Raw genomic sequence first — 22,862 nt, 5'->3', positions numbered from 1 at the left:
TTGCCTTCTGCTGCACTGCAGTCAGGGATCTCTGCAGAACATCCATGTAGCAGAAGGGAATAAACATCTAGTAGAAAAGCTGTATAAGGGTGTGCTTCCATGATCAGCTAAAGCAAATCGAAAATCTGAAATCAATTACATTGAAAGGGCAGAGCTGATACAACTTACCATATAGCCGCAGAAGCAATAGATCCAACACACACACTGCACATACAAAATAGTAATTTAAAAAATACGTAAGAAAGGAAATTGATTGGGGGGTGGAAGGGGGATGGGATGACAGTCTTGGATTATCTTAGATAGTCACAATCTGCACCCTGAAAACATGTAACAGAGCAATCAAGAAGCCTTCAACAGTGAATGGCTCTGGAACAGTTTTCTAACATAATGTAACGGTGTCAGAAAAATTGACTCAGCATAGTGGGCAGAGCTGGGAGTGCCCCATATTAACAGAGAACGATCAAGGGACTACTTGAGGCAAGAAGGATGCTCCCAATGGTTATATGCAGGCAGAGTAAGAACAAAGGAAGAAAGCAGAAATTGGATGTCTGGTACTGAGACTCCCGAGAGGGATATAGCTAGTTTCAAATGACCTACCACTCTGGAAAAGAAATTCCTCCACAAGTCTGTATACCTCATTGAAGTACCACATTTGTCCCTTAATCAAGAAGCTCAGAACATCCATAAGGGAGCACTCAAAAGTATTCAGGGGCATAAGATGGATACGTTATTGATTCTGAAGGCAAAAGTGGCTCATTACAATGAACATCCACAAAGAGAGGACTCTCATTGATGAGGATGCATTCCAGGGATTCTCACTGATGAAATACCTGGAAACACCACGACAGAACAGTAACATTGAGCACTGCAGCACAGTGTGGATCATCCCACAGGCAGAGACTGTAAAGTAACTTGGTCGACTTCTTTCTTTCTAGTGGAATGATGTAAGAGAACCTCAGTGAAGTACAGGATTTCGGGGGGGGAAGGGTGGGCTGGCATTTGCATTTTGGTTTTGTTTCTCCTTAAAGACCTCTAGCTGCAGACTTCACTGAAATAAACAATTTCAGGTCACCTATTTATTACAATAATCAAGACTGAGGATTTCAATATAGCTAAAGAGTACTGTGCTCAGCTATGAAGACCAGTTCCTTTCTGTGGTGATCATTCTGCAAAATACATGCTACAGGCTTAAATCCATAAATTGCATCAAGTTTTTGATCACTTGATTGTTGACTGACCTCAAAGAATGTACCTCACAAGTAAAACTTCCTTGGAGCACAGTACGTAGAAGGAAAAAAAAAAAAAAAAAACCAAGGTCTTTCTCAGTCTCGTTTCCTGCCATTCCCTGGGAAAGAATAATAAGATCTAATATTGAACACTATGTGGTCCCCCAAGCCCATCTAAGTAATTTCACACTCAAAAGGACAAGAAGAGAGGAAGAGAGATCAACTCCAAAATGACAAGTCCTACTGAGAGACCATTCTCATTTGAAACAGGAGTTTGTCTATACAGAAATTTGAGAGAACATGAGAACTAGGCAAACATGTGACAACACGTCCCCCAAATACCCTCCTAGGTTCCAGCCACTCGCAGGTCATGGATTTCCTCACGCAGAAGTAATACATTCCATTTAATGTCCTGCAATAAATTTTTCTTCTACTAGTTCACACAGTCAGTCATTGAACCCAACCAGACCCGTTTATTCCCTATCCACAACATACTGAAGAGTTCCACAGCTAACTACTTTACATCATAATATACTCATGCCCAAAACAAAACGCCCTAGATTTTGGGAGCTGAAATAATAGACATAGTTCATGTTTTTTAATACTGGATTTGTTTAATATATTACAGTGCACAACAGAAAGTGGTCAATCTAGGTTTTTAAAAACACAACATCAGTTTTCAACATTTAGCTGAAGTATCACTTGAATACCACAATCTACTCCTGTACAGCACACTTTCCAGAGAACTGTATTATAGGACAGCGAAACCAATGCACGAAATAAGCCTTCTGAATTAGTAGAGTGCTTATGGCACACATTTTAAGAATGTATTAATCTCAGCCCTGCCACTAACCTGTTGCGACACTCAGGGCTTTTTACTTCACCTCACTATATATTCATTTTTTCCATCGTACAATAGACATAATGACACTTCTCCTGCTTTTTGAAGCCTTCTGAGAATTGCAGCAATAAAGTACTACAGAAAAAGAGATATGCATTTATATTGAAATGTACCTATTCACAAAGAGCCATCAATTTCCAACTCACTAGTTAAATCATCTTTATAAGCATTCATTCACAAAAAGAATATGAAAAATTTACCTGCTCATTTTTGCAGATCCACACAGTATTCCCCTGAAGTAGAATAAAGATTTTGGCTTTGTATCCTTTCAGCTCAAGATACCCGCTTTTCTCGGGGGTGACAGAAGTTCGAGACTGAGAGTTATTATCAGACTGCGATTTCAAGGCATTAAGCATCGTATTAACCCAGTCATTCCTTTCTTCTAAAACAAGAAAAAAAAAAAAAAAGAAAAAAAGACATACGGTTAAGCAGCAGCTCCATTCTTCTCTACCACATTTGTTTTCCTCTTCCTACTATGCTATGCTGATGATGGTATGGCTGTACCACATGAGAGAGAACATCCACCTTCAACAGGAGGTGGAAATAAAAATAACATGAGAGTCCATATCAGTGGAGATGCTAGCAAAGATGATAGCCATTCAATTAGCTCCCAACAGCCAAAACACAAATTGAAAAGTTATACGAACTGATTCTTAAAATCATGACTATTAGTTCTAAGATGCTGAATTTCAGACAGCTTAAAGACTGAGGTGGTAGACAGGTAGCATGTTCACCTTCTGGAAGCCAGATCAATGGGAAAGAACTACAGAAGTTATGCAAGGTAAACCAGAGAGCCTAAATATCATCTGTCACTAAAGAGGCAAGCCATCCCCAATGCTATTCTATGTTTGGCCATGCTTTTAAGCATAAACATTTGGCAATTTACAATCTATTGCATTAAGGCGTAGCAGTTAAGCTTGATATTGTCAAGGGTACCGAGTAATCAAGAAAATGCATGTTTGAATATCTTTGCATGCATTATTAATTTAACATCTTACAAATACATGAACACAAGTAGGTGAAGTAATAAAGTTCCACTCAGTCTCATTCACTATGTTCAGATATTTCACCAGACTTAAGATCAATATACTTCAATGCTGAATACTCTGAATGGATTAGACTTGCCCCATGCGATTGGAACTTCATGAATATTTCAACGCTCTGCTCTCAAAGATTCAGGTTGTAAGATATATTGGAGGGGGCAGGGAAGGAAGGAAAATTCTACCCACAGCATACACGAAGTTGACACAGTGTCGAACACTCCAAAGAGCACCATTAAAACAGTAATGTGCTTACTTCACAAGTGTTGTATGTGCAACAAGAAGGAACAAATACACAAACCTAAGTGTCAGAAAATAGTTTGAAGAGGAGGAAGATAGCAGCCCAACAGACTAGCACAGGGAAGGTGATCCAAGTACTCCTCTTACAAGTTTTATTTTAATACACCCTCCTTTAAGGTACTTTGAAAAGATCACTGGAATATTTCAGTATAGTTGAGGGCATCAAATTACTCTAAAAATTTTTTTAATGGTATTTCATTCCAATCTAACAAAAATCTCACTGCATCTGAGCAGATTATGCTCAAATTCATTGCTATCACCTAACTACTTAATTTTTGGCCCCAAATTTCCCTAAACTTTCCGAAGCATTACATATAGAGTTTTTCCCTCTAGATATTTAAATCAATCCAAAAATACTGTATTTTTGAGATACCAAAAAGTAATAAATCAGAGCACTGTAAGCAAACAAAATGAGCACTATAATCCACTGGTTGCAGACCAACATTGGTATCAAGGGACACAGATCAATGAAGACAATGATAGCACTCTTTATTTTAACACTACAGCAGAAAGAAAGATAAGTTAATAAATAAGGTCCACAGGATGAAATATGTATAAAAGTCTCCATTTCAAAATCTTTGAAAAGAAGTTAAGTACCCTTTGAATAGTCGCAGAACTATTCCCAACCACAAATCCATAGAAGGAATAGCATCAAGTAACAGTTTGTGCACATAACAGAAAAAGAGTTATTAATTTACTATGAATACATCATCCAGCTCTGGATACAGTAAGGACCAAATTACTTGTACAACACACATTTTTAACTTTAAGTGAACAGCTTTACAGACATGTCCAAAGATGGTTATATACTAAATCACAGAATCATTAAGGTTGGAAAAGACCCTTAAGGTCATCGAGTCCAACCGTTAACCTATCACTGCCAAGTCCACCACTAAACCATGTCCTCAAGCACCACATCTACCCGTCTTTTAAATACCTCCAGGGATGGAGACTCAACCACTTCCCTGGGCAGCCTGTTCCAGTGCCTGACTGCCCTTTCAGTGAAGAAGTTTTTCCTAATATCCAACCTAAACTTCCCCTGGCGCAGCTTGAGGCCGTCTCCTCTTGTCCTATCGCTTGTTACTAGGGAAAAGAGACCGACCCCCACCTCGCTACAACCTCCTTGCAGGTAGTTGCAGAGAGCAATAAGGTCTCCCCGCAGCCTCCTCTTCTCCAGACTAAACCACCCCAGCTCCCTCAGCCACTCCTCATGAGACTTTCTCTAGACCCCCCACCAACTTCATTGCCCTTCTTTGGACACGCTCCAGCAAAATGAAAATGCAATTTTATGTATAACAAGTGGTTGCTCTGAATATATTTTGTAAGTCAGTATAAGTTGTTAACGTTTTTATAGCATTCAAAGGCAACGGTCCATAAAGCAAATTATGGCCCTACAAAATGTATTGCACTAACATGGTTATGTTCCAATTTATAAAAAAGCAAAAAAATAAATTTGGAAGGGAAAGGCAAAAATAATAAAAACAGACGTACTTTTTAACTCAGTTAAGAGCATAAAAATGTCTGAAGTGATGTGAGCCAAACCCAATAAGAAGGATTTGTTCACTGATGCTGCGCTCCTGTTACAGCCTGCAGCAAATGTTTACAACCAAGCTACAACCCATAAAAATGGGATTTGATAATGGAAATGCTGAGAGACCCTTAGCTATAATGGGTCCGGCATATACTGCTGTAAATACATATTGCACATCTTTTTTTTTTCTAGGTATTCCATTTGATTTGATTGTTTCCATAAATAAGTTATACATACCCTGATATTGTTTCCACATATGTGCTTGTTTTGGCTGGGGTAGAGTTAATTTTCTTCATAGTAGCTAGTATGGGGCTATGTTTTGAAATTTGTGCTGGAAACAGTGTTGATAATAGAGGGATGTTTTTGTTATCGCTGAGCAGTGCTTACACAGAGCCAAGGCCTTTTCTGCTTCTCACACCACCCCACCAGCGAGCAGGCTGGGAGTGCACAGGAAGCTGGGAGGGGACAGAGCTGGGACAGCTGACCCCAACTGGCCAAAGGGCTATTCCATACCATATGATGTCATGCTCAGCATATAAAGCTGGGGGAAGAAGGAAAGGGAGGATATTTGGAGTGGTGGCATTTATCTTCCCAAGTAACCGTGACATGTGATGGAGCCCTGCTTTGCTGGGGATGGCTGAACCTTCCCATCCCTGCCGATGGGAAGCAGTGAATGAATTCCATGTTTTGCTTTGCTTGCGCACGCAGCTTTTGCTTTAGCTATTAAACTGTCTTTATCTCAGCCCATGATCTTTCTCACTTTTACACTTGCGATTCTCTCACCCACCCCATCAGGGATCAGGGGAGAGTGTGCGAGCAGCTGTGTGGTGCTTAGTTGCCGGCTGGAGTTAAACCACGACAACGTATTACAGCTGTACATTGGTAAAGCATTAAATTAGAAGGCATACTAACTTCCTTACTACAATTTACATTTGTATTCTCTATCAATACATGGCTGAAAATACTGTATAAGGAAGTAAATAAAGACACGCAGAAAAACCCAGATTTCCTTTGATCAAAGCACCACATTCAAGCCATCAACTTCATTGTTGTTCTTTGTCAACTTGATATAAAGTGGTGACTCGGAGCAGATGGCTGAGAGCACACAGGCTGTAAGAGCAGCTAGGGAGACCTGAGAAGCATCTAGAATTATTCACCTTTGGGAAGAATAAGGAGAGAGTTGGAAAACTGTATTCTCATTTTGATATTTTTAAAAGCCATTCCCCAACAATTTCAGTGATTCTTACAAAGCTTACAGCTATCTCCAGTTTCACTTTATGAGCCCAAAACAGCCGGATTCCAGAAATATTTCTGGTAATATAACAAGTTATATTTCACAAACATAATTTATCAGCAGTGATTACATGGCTTTTTGGCAATCATTAGAATTACACATGTTCTACTTACCTTCTTTATCCACACGGAAGACAAAAGTCCTATGGGATGTGACAACTTCAAATTTATTCTCCCCGTGAACTCTTACTGTTGCTATAGCAGAGAGCAGTATTATTCCCTTTGAGAACACTTCCTATAATAAAAATGCAATAGAAATAGTTAATAACTCTCATGGAATGTTACATGTCTCTCAGGTAGCATTACTTGCCATGATGTTCAGGAAGCTCACATACAGGCTGTGCTTCTGAAAGTTCACCACATTATTCATAAAACTGCATCAATAAGTAAACCACTTCACTACCCACACATCACTAACTTCACTGTTCTGGGTCTATGCACACCTACCACCTTCTAAAATAGAGTAAAATCCCATGGTGAGACAGAATGCATATATTTGAGATACCACATCATAAATTGTTTCATGACACTAATATTGCAAAATATCACACTCTCTTAAATTTACAATTTTATGCCGAAGTAAATTACATTGACTATCCCACAGAGCCAAAATTAAAATAAAATAAAATAAATTTACTTGTAGAATAGAATCAGACAAAGGAAAAAACTGTGCCTTCTCCAAGCAGAAAATTCCAAAGAATTTTTCTGTTCCTTCTCCACTCCTTCAGTGGCAGGCCAGTAAGAAAAGTAAATTCACTGATTTTACCCCTAATTTTGAACTGAAGGGGGCCATCACCCTCTGGAAAAATCCACTGCCCTGTCATTGCTAACAAGAATCCTCTAGCTTGGATCAGGTATGTACTTTTCCGCTATATGAGGTAGGAGGAGAACGATCTCCCAAAAACATCATTTAGTGTCACAGAAAATTTTCCCAAAACTTGCTAATTTCCAACTAGGAATTGGGAGAACTGAACTGAACACAAAAGCAAGACAGGAAAAAGGAATTGCTATGAGTACTTTCTCCAAGTGGTTCATCTTTTAACCTAATTAGCCTAAGTATTCCATGGCAGAGGTGTGGGGGAAAGCGCACGGAAAGGAAAGCTCAAGCAGACATACAACACTTCAGAGATACTTCTGCACAATTCCTAGATTCCAGTTAATGCTGCTGCTCCTGTCCCCACTATGCTTTGATCAATTGGTTTTTTGACTAAGACAATTCAGATATACTGCTAAGATTTACGATCCAGATGCAGTAATAGTCCAAGAGTCAGCTCCCCATAAAGAATTTATATTGCAATAACTTTCTTCCCAAAGTATAAATTATTATAATAGACTTTATACAAGGACTTAAGGAACCACTGTGAATGCTAAGCATGAAGGATACACAGAATCATTTTTGTTTACTGAGTTTAATATACTACTGATTTTCACCAAATTCACACTCTTACGCTGTTTCACTTCTATGTACTAATATACGTCAATGAATGCAGTTTAGCAAATAAATAAATAGAAAATTGAAATACAACTGAAGTGGACATGTTACTATAATTACACATAAGAACTACTCTGTCACTCCGAACGTTCTTAGTATTGCACATCTATTTTCATCATGGCTATATTTGTTAGAAGAGAGATTTTAACATATTTGTTAATAAGGTTGGATATTATGTTAACTACCGATCCTTCACAATGGCAACGCAAACTTATTACATATACTATTTCTAAAGGTGTTCAGATATAATTATATTACGGTGTTTGCAGGCATCTACTGGCTGTATTTGGAATTGTAAGAGCATAATTCAGACTGCTGGAAGTCACAGCTATTTTATTTGATTAAAAAAAAAAAGGTCCGTTTCCTTTTAAGCTGAGTACAGTTTTGGTTTTACTATTTAAATAATCCTTTTTAAAGCTTTGTTCTCCAAGGCATACATATTTTCAAATACAGTTTAAACCATAATAATTTCTCAATCTTATTTCTGCAGCAGCTTCTCTTTCACATGAAAGAAATAATGCCTACTGTTAAAAAGCTCTTGTTGATTAAGATACAATTTCTCTCTTTGAAATACTCCAAACTAGAAATTAGGTGAATTATTTAAGAACATAGAAAACAAAACCAAATAAACACAGCCAAGAACCTCGCAAATATTTCTTCTGTTCCTGAGAGGTGTACAGTAGTTTTAGGGCTGCTAAAAAATTCTCTGACAGAACAATTTTCTGGTGGGGAAAGAAAAATGGCTTTTTGATAGCAACTACTTTGATGAAAACTTTTATTTTGACATACAGCCCAATGGAGTCCTCCTTGACAGTTGTGTTTCAGAGCTGGGCTAAAAGATCCTGGAAAACACCATTTTGCACTGCTTTGGCTTTCCTTCCACAACAGATTAAATATGACCTATTTCAAGAATGACAATGATTCACCTGTTTCACAGTGAATTTTGTTCTTTGTTACACTCACATGCAACATAACACAACAAAATACTGAAGGTCTCCACATAAAAAGGCAAGGCTTTTTCCAAAATCACTAATATATTTGTCAGGGATCCTAAGATGCTTTTGAATAAAAACTTTCAATATAACCAACAATTTTTGCCTTACTATAAACTGCATGTTAGAGCACCAGAGTTCCGCTCCCAAAGTAGGAAGAAATTTGAAATTAGAACTATGTATATTGGATAGCTGAAAAGAATTCTCAAATTCTGCTTTCCTCTCTTCAGTTTGCTCTTACTTCAGTTAACCACGTTAAGATAAAACCACACAGGATGTTGCTCTGACCACAGTGACTTGCTCAGGACCACGAACGCAGAAGAAATAAGCAGCATCACAGATACAAACAAAAACCGTTCCTAGATCAGATGCTGTGTGCAGAAAACTAAATATTTTTTTTCATTTATGCAGATATAAAGGAAAGAAGAGATCTCTATTGATTAGAAGTTGATACACAACTAGAACAAGGTTAGAGAAATATTTAGAAAATTAATGTTTAAATCATTCAGAGAAGTGTTTAGATGGGCTAAGTGCACATTTTCAGGAATACTACCCTCTGTGTCTTCCCTCCCCATCCTCCACTTGTTTCACTCTTAATTAGCCATGTAGCACACTTCCCCTTCTTAAGAACCTCACTCCTCTCAAGTTCCTAATTTGAATGACAAATAGAGCTTTTTAATATTGGTAGTGTTTCTGAGTAAAATAAACAGTTTCATTCCACTGAGATTACCCTTCTCTGTTTGTAATAATCAGAAAACATCCGAGTATGGAATGGTTTCCTTTTGAAAACTACTTTTAATCGATAGGTGAAACCAAAAGTATAACAATTCCTTTGTAACATGCTTGTCCGTGTAGGAACGTCCTTGGACAAACACACATTAGAACAGATGGATCTTGCCATTAACATCTAAAGTTAAAACAACTTCCCCATTTAAATACATATATATAGCTAGCCATGTAGCTAGGAGGAGGCACCCTCTGCCTTGCACTGAACTGTATAACTACCTCTGTCTTTTACCAGAACCAGCTCCTGAGCTGCATGCAGGCCTTGATGGGTCTGCAAATAGTTGCTTACCATGTCAAGGTAACAATACACAAGCAACAGCAGGAACATGCTGGTATCCATCTAGCAGGCAATATGAATACTCTGGGTGTGGGAGTAGTGATCCAGCAGAGACCAATGCACCAAAAACTCATGTTCCCCAGGGACACCATGGCTCACCCAACACAATCCCCCCTATTGGCAGACAACTATGTTTTCTTCCTATCTGCAAGCTAGTCCAAGAGTTTCAACAAATCCTCAGTTCCCAGAATTTGCTTCAGGCCTCACAGTTCTCAGACATATGAAGTTCTTAGCATAAGTGACTCATCAAGTTAACAAGTCAGACACACAGATTTGGTCAAACTGTATATGCACACAGACCAACCATCATCTCTTTCAATCCCAGGAGTGAGGTTTTGTACTCAGATTCCAGGAAAAGGGAGACAGAGGCTTCAGATCAAGCCTTTTGCAAGCTCCTGATAGTCCAACCTGTCACAGAGACCTTTTAAATAGAGGATGCTTTCTAAGTGTCGTATGACACACTAAATATTCCCCTGAGCAGAAGGGAAGATTTCTGGAATCCTCTATGACAGACAAAATTTATAACAAGTACTATTCTAGAGTACCTGACCTCCAAGTAATTTTTTCAGTGGCCTTCCAAAAAAAAAAAAACATAAAAAAATTTGTACTAAATCCCCAGTGCAGATACAAGATTTAAAATTCTGTATTAGCATTTCTTTCCCTAATTATGCTACAGATGGCGTTAAGCAAATCCCAATGTCGTATTTTTCAAGTCTTTCTTAATGACTAACCCTGCTTTTCTGCTCCTCTGAAGCTCTGGGATGAATACCACAAAGGGGTAACATTTTTTTGTCACTGCAATCCAAGTGCTGTTCTATTGTTCCCTTCATCTACACAATCATGTCTTCTGTGAGTGAAGCAAAGTAAGCAAGTAAAAACAGATTGTTTCATGTTCCTAAACAGCAGGCATAAAGATCAGTGTAAATAATTTTTTGAGCTTGTTCTTAATTTCTCTGGCCCCTCAGGAAATAAACAGTCTCTTCCTACTTCAGTTCTGCTCTCCTCATAATCTACTAATATAGGGCTAAGAGTGTGCATATTATTAAACCATCTATGGGACTCTTACTGACTACCACTACCCATCATACTGCTCGGGAACTTTTACCTGAAATTGTATTTTGTTCCTAATTTAATAGGCATCTTCAACAGGAAATGCTTTCCAGCATTTCAAATAACACACATGTATATAACTTCATCTCCACCAAACACACATATATGCAATCATCTATCACTTTTAAGAAGTTCTTCATTTCTTCCAAGAGGAGAAATTAATTAATCACAGAGTGAAAGAAAAAGAATTTTGTAGTGGGCTAAAGTGTATTAAATAGAAGAAAAAATAAATAAATAAAAAAGAAATCTTTCAAAAGAAAAAAAAGTCATGTTTAAAGACAGGTCTCAAAAAAAAAAACTGTCAATGTAGTTTCTGTTGTGAAAAAGTCGTATCAAAAGGTCAAATAAGTGTTTTGTAAATCTCAATTTCACAGCAGGAATACACACTTTGTTGAAAACTATGATTTACAAATCCATTTTTGTATCACATATCAGAAGTGAACTACTTTAATCAAAGCAACTCACGAGTCTGCAAATGTTTCAGTAAGATTCAATCCTTAGGTACAAAAACAAAGAACAGCCACTGACATCGCAGTACTATGCTGATTTTAAAGAGACCCAAACATAACCTATTCCGATGATATGTGATTATTCCTACAAGACAAACAGGAAAGAGACATTTTTAATTAAAGAGTAAACAAGTGTATGGGGGTTTTGGTTTCTAAAAGGTCTTCTATGCCACATTTAATTTCTCTCTCAAAATCCCCAGCATGCTGGGTTCCCATGACAAGACATACCACGATCAAAATAACACTGGATCTCTTAAATGTGTCTTGCATGATCCTGTTCTATTTTGCAGAATGCAGCAGTGTCACTCCTTCAATAAGGTAAGAATTTCTGGTGATATCTACCTGAAAAGGTCAGGAAAACAAGCCCTTCTAGAAAACAAGAGGATGAACAATACATGAAGATCTCAAGGACACCTTAAAATATTTAATCATGTCTCATCCTAGTTCTTTGCAACTGAAAATGAATTTAAGATGAATAGTCATTTGTAATTATTTCCGAATTTCTTCATGGTAATGTGTATATTACACAGATGCATTTTATCCCATACATGACCAAAACATGTCACTTACCTTTTCATTATTGTAATAAGAAATGCTGTCTCCATCGAACTTAACCCAGCGCTTCTGAAACATGCGTTTGCTGTGAATCAAAAATTAATACACTTAACATTATAAACACAAGTAACAGTGGCTTTTAAGAATGTCTGAAGCACAAATTATAGAAAGGTCAAATCATGTTTAGCTTCCTGTGTTTGGTCCTAAACATTTTGAAAATTAAAATGAAACTTAGCCCTATCATATCTTTTCAAAAGGAGAATGCTGATTTCAAATATAATAAAAATATCTGCAAACAAGAAGCGCAGTATTACCAGACATCTTTTATAAATCAGTCTCTTTGTGTTTTTAATCAATTCTGTATTTCCTGCCCACGTGCTCTACATCACACCTGAAGTGACAGAGGAAAAAGAACTTCCAATAACATAATTTTGCTTCAAAGTAACAACAATGAGAAATAGCTATTTTTATTGGAGGCAAAGGAGTATTCTGAACACAGAGCATACCTTTAAGTGTTACAAGCTCTGTAAGATACCTTCTAAAAAGGGAAAGCTGAGAACCTAAAATGACCATCTCATTGCCATGTTTATAAGGACATCTCTGTTTACAGAGATCTTCAGTCAGCAACATCTACTGAACACTCTCTTCCCTGGCCAATGAATAAATAGTGGTCACACCAAATCACTCAACAAATACAACATAAAATTTCATTTTCAATCTGTGTTACCAACTGGACATCATTAATGAGTAGCTCATTTGATTACTGCAGTTTGCCATTAACTCATGCTCTATAAGGACCTCCTAAAAAATTATTTTTACATGAACCTGAAGTAGTCTGTTATGCTCATTAAAAAATGTTGACAGCCTATTAGTTATCATCTATAAAAGTTTCAATTCTAAAATCTATTAAACAAGTTAATTAAGCAAGAACAAGACTCCACTCTAACATCTCTTTTCCCAACATTATTTCCTTTCTTGCTAAATGAGTGCTCTGCGTTAGGATTAGTAGACTGTGATAGTTTATCAAAACTTTAATCAAATAGCAGCTCTGGCTTAATTAACTTGTATTATATGACTACAATAAATCATCATTTCTCATAACCTGGAAAGGCCAATGTAAAAATCTATTTTCCATTAAAATGTCAATAAACTTTATGATGATGAAGGGAGGAAAAAGTGAACCTTAGTACCACATACAATGTGAGTAAACTGAATGGCTTTAGAATTTATAGTGAGTTAACTAAAACAAGAAGGTGTACTTTAAATGGATGATTTGTAGGAATTTAAGAAAACAGTATATATTCATTCCCCTGATGAGACACAAAGTGACAGGTGTAAATGGGAGCTCTATAAAAAGAAGAAAAGGAGGGCAGGAACAGAAAGAAACATTCAGTTGGCCGTGACTGAAACAAAATATGACAGTGCTTTAAGGGATGAAAAAAAATCATTGGGTTTCTTTTCTTTGGTTGGTTTCTTTAAGTCTTCTGATATTTGCAAAATGGTATTGTAAGAAAGAGAACCAAAAAATGTAGCATTCATTAAACCATGCTTAAGAAAAAGTCCTTGAAATTCAGCCAAGGAATATCATTGGCTCAAAGCTAGTGACCCTGCAACTGTTCTACTCAGTCCTAACCAGTACAAATTTTGTGCTTAATTCATTATCTTTTTCAAATAATATATTCTCACACAGTACTTTATCTAAAGCCTTCACACTTTGTTCGCAACTCCTTCAAATAGCACAAGATGAGTCAACTGGAATCAAGAACTATACTTTTTATCACTCTATTAGCTAACTGGCAAAAGTGCTGTTTAAAAAAAAAAAAGTCCTGTAAGTGAAATAAAACAAAAGTTAAAGCTAACTGCAGCTCTCTGAGAAGTCAATACACTAACAATTCTCAGAGAAAGATGTGCAAATGCATATTATACTGGGAAAAAGTCTTTTGACTCTATGAATAATTATTCTTTTAAGTCTTTAACAAAAGTAAACAATGACAATCCATGAATGTGAATGAAACTTTTGAAACAATAAAGCTTGAGCAGATTGAAGTTCTATAATGGTAAAACAGGTTTATTAAACCAGGTTTATTCCTTTTTGTTATTCAGCTTGAACAATGTATCACCGTATCAGCACATATAAAGCCAAAATCAAATACATTAAAAACTTGCTAAATCAGAACCCTTAAAAAGGAACAACAAAAAAAAAAAATGGAAATTGCTATACAATAGAGCTCTTTCCAGTGGGCTTGAACCAGATTGTATTCTCAACCAATTTAATTCAATAACTTTGTCACTAAACTGAAAAAAAAATTAATTGCTGTACTAGTCGATGAGTAGTTATGATTATTATAGCCACAAATAATGAAAGGAAAGGCCAAACAGTTTAACATCACCACCTTTCAGTGTAGTTAAACATACAGTCCTAAGAACAAAGAATACAGAACTACTAAGGCTTGAGTAGGAGTACAGTAAAAGATGTATTACAGCACTAATAAGGACAACAGCTTTAATTTCTAGATGCTAAGTACTAGTGAAGATCAGAAATAGACTTAAAAAGTAAAATTGTGCCACTTTTAATACAAGAAGGAATTCAGAAGAAAACAACTGGAGAACTGGAAACTACAATTCAAAGCAAATAGTCTGTTCAGTTTATTAAGGAGGAGGTTAGAAGAATTTCATGAGAGTTTGCAAGTATTTATGAATGGAAGATCTGATAATAGAGTGCTCTTTAGTGTAAAACAATCTAAGAAGAGTTGGAATTTAAACTAGGTTAAAATAAAACAATTTAAAAAAACTTCAAAAAATAACAGAAATTAAACATCAGATTTTTTTTTTTTTTTTTTTTTTTTTTTTTACCTAGAAATGTGGCAAAGAGTCTATTCTCTTTCTATTGTGTTCCTCTCTCCCCTTCAATATTTGAAATCTTAAAGCAAGGCTTGGGCTCAGATTCCTCCCATCAAACACTAGGCACATCAATAAACTAAACTAGGAGACAACTCAGCCTAGATGCAGTTCTAAACTCTAAGCTCAACTTACATGCACAGTTCTGAAACCAACAGGATCTCCAGTCACAGTAATTATTAATTTATACATCCATGGCCAAGTTGGTAAAGTAGTATTTCAGAATCAGTTTGTTTTCACTTACTTTGTGGCCCACAGAAAATCAGCAAAAATGTACAGATTGGAAATATTGCTACAAATTAATTCTGTATTTTTCTGCTTCAGTTCATGAGTGGTGATCAACATTTTTAATACAAATATTTTTCCTGAGCGTACCTCCTAAATAAACTTTAGAATCGGTAACATCATTAAAAACTAAGAATTCAGAAGAGCCCTATGCTCTTGCAACAAAAACAGTTCCCCTTCCTTTCCCACCACAAATAGCAAGCAACCAAATACAAACACATCTCTCATGCAAACATTCATCTTCACAATTATACAGTAATCACTGCAAATACCATACCCTTGAGGGGATAATTTATCCAGCCATCCTGCTTTAACCTTCTTTACCGATGGTCCATAAAAACAAGCATACGGTGTTATTGAATCATTTCCAACAGAAGTTTGATCTCCATCAAATTGCCAAAAATGCATTTGTTCACTGACAAAGCAATCTGAATTTCCACTTTGTATCTTACTACTAGATGCTGACTGTGTCTTGTCTTTATTTTTCTTTTTCTTTAAAGGCAAAGAACTTTGTTCCACAATAGAATATACAGATTCACTTTCAGATTCTTCTGGTGCTAATGATTTGTTTTCCTGAGACAGGGATTCATTTTTCGCCAGTTCCTTTGTCTTCTCCTCCTGATTATTAAAGGAACTAGAAAGAAAAAGTGCACTTTACTCTTAATGTATTGCTACAATGCACAAATACATAAAATTATTAATTACAACAAATATTGTTAAAACATATGATCAATATGTTTATCACTTGTTTAACCATTGCAATAACCAAAGACATGCTAAACACAATGTATCTTGTAACTAAGACCATACTGAATCCTACTTTCTCCATTCAACAGGACTGGTAGCAAGGTAACACTGGCTCCTTTAGAAGCCTGAACAGAAATTTAAAATTAATTCTCCTTCCTCAGAAAACTAGCTTCATTCATTTAAATACTTTCGATGACTTGCAGTATCACCTCTCTCTTCCCTCTCCCACCTCAACACAAGTCAGGTACAGACTAGAGACTTAAGGAGCACATCAGGTCCCATTTCATCAAACCATTGGACACTACCTCATAACAAGAGTAGAGAATGGTTTTTAGTTTTGTGTGTGTGTGTTTGTTTTTTTCTTTCTAATGAGGAGGTAGAGTATGAGAGTATTCAGACATGGTTAGCTAGGAGACAGAGAAGAATAAAACTTGTGTCCTCCTTGTTCTGACTGAGGAAAAGAGGGACATCTTCCAAAGCCACAAAAATTCTGAAACCTGGGTTAGACAGGCTTAGGACAGCCACAGAGCTAAACGTTGCCTCTGATAGCATGGGGTGAAGGTTCAAATAGGAGAAAAAAAAACATAAATACAGTCATGGTTGTGCCTTCAGAGGTAAAGATCTCCTTGTGGTATCAGTTAATAACTCTTTCCTCTTTACATTTTGAATTTCTCTATAACTCTTATTTAATACCATAGATTCTTGTAAGAAGAATACTCTTCATTCGTTCCTAGATCTGATTTATTTTCATAAGCCAGGAATTCATTTCCATGAAGTTCCTAGAAAAGAAATACATTGTAACCAACATTTGTATTGAAGTAGTAAGTGATGTTTAAATTACTGTAGAGATAAATCACACACAAACAACAGCCAAACTAGCAAAGCTATTCTTTGCCACATTTTCAAGTAATATGCATTTGAAAGATCATGTTCTTAAAAGTATTTTATGAAATGTTATTTTCAATATTTCCATTTTACATAATAATACTCAGATAAAACATGAGCATAGTCCAAAATACCCAATACAAACAAATTAGATAAAGAAATTTAGTGCACAGAAATATCAGTTCTCTCATTTTTCTTGAAGCACAACTGGATATTATTTTTACCCTGAAATTTTCTAAGCTCAAGAGCCATGTGTTGCATGCATGTTGAGTATACCACTTATGATTTGCCACTGCTAGCCTATCTTTCATATCAATACTTCTTCTCTGAATTAAATGTACAGCCTTCACAGTACACTAAAGATAAAATAATGGTAAATTCAAATTCCTACAGTAAGACTGAACTCAGCCATGTCAAATACATCTTGCATTTTCTTGCCAAGCTCTTCTTCCTAAAAGGCACACTTATTAATGTTTGTTTAGAAATCTTTACCACAAACTGCTTGCAGTGTACAAAATGTCAAGGTTAAAACTGTTCAAGAACATTACATTTCACACTTCCTAAATTTGATCTGACAATCATACTGCATTACTAAGCTTCTCAATACTTGTCTGTCTTCCTTTAAAAAAAAGAAACAAACTAAAATGAACATCATGCTCTCTGATGGAAGCATTTTAATTTACTCATTTAAGCTTTAATGTCTATGCCACGAAACTGAAGGGTGGCAGAAAAAAGTGGATAAGCTTTCACAATGGTTGTCATTTGTTTTCTGAGCAGCAGTACCTCATCTTGTACTTGAGGGCTGTACTTTGGCAAGATGAAAATGCAATCTTAAAAAAGCATACAGCCAAAAGCTGAGTATGTGTACACTGCAGCATAAATTGTGGAAATCACAGGCGACTACTAGGATAAACCTAGGTGAACAGTCTACCTTCCTCTGCCAGCCAGATCCATCATTAAAAAAAAAAACCAAAACACACCAAAAATCAACAACCACCAGCACACATACACCAGCTATTAACCATGTGATAGCACCAAGGATCAGACAAAACAAATTAAAAAACAAAACACACATTTACCTTGCGAACAAACTAAACAGAAAACTCAAAAGCAATCTGTCCACTGATTATCAAATGCTTGGATTGACCAGAATCTCACAAAAGGAGGGGAAATGACTGTCTCCCATTTCTACACAACAGTCAAGAGGCTAATATCATTGCCCAGGAAGCGCCTTCAGAGCAGAAGTGGTCAGTATCTTTTGTCTTCATTTGCTTATCAGGATGCAACCACAAACCATACCCACTGAAGCTATGTGGTAGTACCTTTCCTCCCTCTCATAAACCATTATGGTAAACAGTTTTATGTCCTGCTTGTGCCCACTCCGCAATCTTGAGCACTTGGACAGGTGAATTCAGGGAGCCTGAGAACTTCCAAGCAATAACTAAGAATTGCATTTCTATTGCTAGTAGTTTTTAAAATGTAGAAGTCCACAAACAAAAGACAGGTTGTGGGGACAGGAAGTTCTATTTGCTCACAAAACCACATATTTCACCCAAATTAAATCGCAAGTATTTCCAATGTATTGTTTACAGAATTACTCTGCAAGGTGCTCAGGCTTAAGACAAGACAAAACTCCCATCTCCCACCTCCTGCAAATCTCTGAGGTATTATACAAAGGTAATTAGCAGCAGCATTTTTTCCTGCAGACACCTTTATAGAGACAAGTATTTCTTAAAAAATAGGTATAGATATTACACAGAAACGGCCTCTAAATATGTACTGTTCTTACGCATAGGAAGCACCTACCCTTAAGGAAGAAACCTGGCTTCAGGATCCCAGTCAGATGGAACTGCCTACTTGCAGCCCTGTACAAAAATCTTCTACTTTTTATCAGGAAGTAATTCAGATGCATTTTTGTTTTTAGCTTTTTCTAACAGGTAGTCTTGCTGATCACAACAGCAAGTCAGGAAACCTGAATGCTAAAACATGGACGGCATGAAAAGTATCGGAACTGAGGCTACATTAAACAAAGACTCAATGCCATTCAGGACAGGCATCTTCCTTAAGAGATATTGCCTTAGTCTTCTGTTAAAGCTAATGTCACAGAGTTCTCCTCAGGTTGATTCTTGAATCATGGTTTGGCAATACAATTTTATAACAGGTCCATAAAGATAAATTCCTCCTTTTAAAATATTAAGGGTTCTTATTTTAAAGTGGTAAGATTTGCAACCTGGCCAGCATTCCACACTATCAAAATGCTTAGGTACTCACATAGTTTACTGAACTCAATATGCATGTTTAATTTAGTTTGACAGTCTACAGCAAGAAATAAAGCCAATACTTCACTCTAGAGGCCTGAACTCATTAGAATTCAGTTTTTCTGTGAAGGAATCCTAATACACTTGACTCTTCATTTGGACACAACAATAAATCAGCTCTAAAACATTTGGATTTTTGTGTTACTTTTAAAGCAATATAAAAAAAATATTTCTTCTTCAGGTTGCCCTTTAGAGGTTTCTGCTTCTAGCTGTCTTTCTTCCTGACCTAAGTCAAAGGCATATTTTCTTCATAACCTTAATTCCCTGTTCTCTCATGCTCACTTACTTCCAGTCTGCAGTGACTCATTACCTATTTCTACAGACACTCCCTTTACAGAAGTCTATAGAAACCTCTTCTTGTTTACACCAATGAAACAGGAAGAAGGGTAATGGCCAACTTACAAGCCCTTAGATCAACTTCAGTCAGTCCATATAACAATTTGTTACATTTCCTTGTATACAGACAAACTATATTCTCATGTGAGGTTATCTTTTAAAGTGAAGCACCAGTTACAAGCCCTAAAATCTCAGATACTTTACAGTGTTATCTAAACTTTCTTATTTATTCCTAGGATACTTCATACCTATGGAAAAAATCTGAAAGTGCAATGTATCTTAGGACCTTTGTTTTATGGTTCTTCTTTATGAACTTTGCCTGCAATTAAGTTCTAATGGAACCAAAATTAACTATAAAGTTTCCAACAGACGTGATAGATATAACTCAAAAAACTATTCACTTACATGAAAGTGATAATTAAAATCCAAATCTTCAGATCAGGGTAAGCATGTTATAATATACCGCATTAATCGTGATTCTACAACCAGCAGAAATAGCAACTGTATTTCAAGCAGTTAATCCAGTTTAACAGCATGGTATTTTTGTACTGGGTGCCTTTGTAAAATAAAAAAGATTGCTGACAATCTTCCTGGATATGCTTTTTTACAACCAACCATTTCAATGAAATATATAGAATAATGCTAAGAAGTAGCAAGAAGGCTAGGAAACTTTTTCTAGAAAACCTGCTTATGCCATTGAACTAATTACAAAGAAGTTAAATTTCAAATTTTTAAAGACATTAGCACAGACAACAATAACTGGCACAGACAAGACATGGTACACAAGGAAAGAAAACGAAAGCTCAAGAGTTACTTTTGTGTGCAGATAAGAACTAGAAGGAGAAACAAGACATGAATTTATGCGTATCTCCTTAAAAAGTCAAGGAGAAAAAAAAAAAAGCACAACATATTTCCAAAGCAAAGAAAGTACACACCAAAAATAGAGATCATTTTTATGCTTCTAAAAGCATTCCCATTAGAAGATGAAATCTGAACCATTTATTTTCACTGACCAATTCTTAACAAATGAAAATTGCGGAAAAAATATCCTTCGCATCCGTTTTAATAGCTTTGATTTTAGTCACTAGTTTACAATAGTTTAAAAAGTAAAACAGGACAGTAACTAACAATAATTTACTGTTTTCTCTAACTCAGTGGCTTGAGATCAGCTGGGACATTTACAAGCAATCACACAATCAACAATTTTTGGTCTGCATCCTGCTAAGACAGAAGCAGGAGCTGGGATTCACGGCATTTGGTGGATGCCTCAGCAAGCTAATTTACCTCCCAGACCCCTACATGATTCAGAAGTCTGTCCACATGCCATCTGTGGCATTCACACCATCAATTACTGACCCCAACAAAAACGTTCACTTCAGAGAATCCTACAGCAAAAGTAACTTTCTGGGTATACAGCAAGTTTAGGGGATGCATAAAAAATATCAGAAGTCCTGAGAACTTTCATATATAGGAATTAAAAAAGAGTATGGCCAAAAGTGACCATTAGATCATCTAAGCTAACATGTAAGCTGCTTTCATAGGATATACACAAGACTGTGTAGAGATGCCCAGTCTCGATCTTCAATTATCAGAAAAGAGAAAAGCCACTTTTACCTTTACTAGTCAATTCTAACGGTTATCCACCACTTAACCTTATTTAGGCACAAAGTATTACAATATACCACTGTACCTAGGAAGGTAAAAGGAAGGCATCAAGGTAGTCTGCAACTGCCTGTAACTGACTGTTTTGCACTTGATATGGCAGCACTGGGGGGGGGTGGGTGGGGAAAAGCAGTTATCTGTCCTACGTTGTTTAAAAAAGACAAAACCAAAAACAAAATCCAACCAACCAAAACCACAGCTTCCTATTCCTAGTGAACAGTACAAAGTGTATCTCCAGATTAAGAGAAGTCACTAGTCCGCAAATAGTTACACAATAAACCTTTTTCATGTACCTAAAAAGACTGAAATTTTATTGGAAACTAAAAAAGCAGAGGAAAAAAGAATTAAGGGCAATATAAAATACATAACATGAAGATTAAAGTGAAGATAGATCATTTATATCCAGACTTCTCACTTACTTTAGCATCTTTAGGGTTGTCACAAATAAAGGTTTCCCCATATGGAGAGATGATGGGTGGCTTTTCTTCTGTGAAAGTTTCTTAAAGCGAAAAAAAAAGAATAAATACAGAGTCATACAGTGCAATACTCTACTAAAGTACTAATAAAATCAAGAACGGACACAGATTTTTCTGTTTCTGATTCCTCTGTCCTCAGAAAAAATTTTGAAGAACGAGAAACAATTTCCCATTTCTAACTGAACGCCAGACACCTCGTTTCCCCTCAGACACTACCTAGTCAGACACTACTACTATTACTATATAATTTGGATATAACTTGCATACAGGGATTTTCTTCTTTCCTACCCTGCATCAAGTTAAACAAACAAACAAAAAGAAACCACAAACTTTTGTTGCATACTCATAGGAGCAATAGCTCCAAAGTCTCCTTTATTCTGACTTTAAAAAAATAAAAAACACAAACTCATTTGTGCACAATCTTCATTTTGTGACCAAGTATTTGCTTGAAATTAATATGCATAACTTCAAAGAAGACATACTTCTAGAGTATGAAAGAACTTTTGTTTACAACTGACTGCACAAGACTGCTAAACTCTTCCAGTAAACTGTTTAGTACAGTTAATTTCCTGTTATTTCCTGGAGCTATGAGCACTAACTAACAAATTAAGTGGCATTAGTCAGGAATATGCTCCTTCTATCTTTCAAGAAAAAGCTAACTCTGCTTAAAAAATCTGGATGTAATCTAAGAAATTCAAAATACTGTAGTCTAAAAAAGTATATTAAAATAAATGAGGTTTAAAGACTGGATTTTCTAATTTTCATTTTACTAGTTCATAAACAAAAACTAAGTAAAAATGCAGAAGTGGTTAAATGCTCTGCTATTACATACATCACTTTTTCCAGACCTTCCAGATGCCCAATATTTCTTAGAATAAGCAAGTCAACACTTATTTTAGACAAATTCTGGTCTGAGGTTTCTTTTTTCCTCAGTATTCAAGATGTAAATATCAGCGTGTTTAACTCACTGTTTCTTGAAATTTGCCTCCCAGTGCAAGAAATATTTACAAGATCCACATTTCTTCTTTTCTGAAGGGAACTTGAACAAAACAAAGCACAAAATGAAAACATTAAGTGAAATTTCCCAGAAATGGAGCAAAAACATCTTATGCAGTTAAACTATTAAAATTATATACAAATATAGAAATAGTCAATTTTAAGTCTTGGGAAAATTTCTGATTTA

The 22,862-nt window shown here is 36.1% G+C and overlaps 1 protein-coding gene across 2 annotated transcripts in view; it reads right to left on the bottom strand.

The window, feature by feature from the left end:
* The window catches only part of ARAP2 (ArfGAP with RhoGAP domain, ankyrin repeat and PH domain 2), a gene marked incomplete at its 3' end in the record, with an annotated part of 127,575 nt that overhangs the window by 90,544 nt on the left and 14,169 nt on the right, over positions 1-22,862 (bottom strand). The window contains exons 4-10 of one of the 2 annotated variants that reach the window (XM_082316375.1): positions 22,648-22,718; positions 21,623-21,702; positions 16,696-16,781; positions 15,533-15,889; positions 12,088-12,157; positions 6,406-6,526; positions 2,328-2,509 (exon numbers count right to left, since the gene is read on the bottom strand). In XM_082316375.1, coding sequence (XP_082172501.1) covers positions 2,328-2,509; positions 6,406-6,526; positions 12,088-12,157; positions 15,533-15,889; positions 16,696-16,781; positions 21,623-21,702; positions 22,648-22,718 — 967 coding nt within the window. The remainder of the gene's footprint in view (positions 1-2,327; positions 2,510-6,405; positions 6,527-12,087; positions 12,158-15,532; positions 15,890-16,695; positions 16,782-21,622; positions 21,703-22,647; positions 22,719-22,862) is intronic. The other variant, XM_082316376.1, reaches the window with a different exon arrangement.

Source organism: Platalea leucorodia (genome assembly GCF_965183815.1).
Source record: "Platalea leucorodia genome assembly, chromosome: 6".
Taxonomy (NCBI): Eukaryota; Metazoa; Chordata; class Aves; order Pelecaniformes; family Threskiornithidae; genus Platalea; species Platalea leucorodia.
This window is presented reverse-complemented; position numbering and strand designations above follow the sequence as displayed.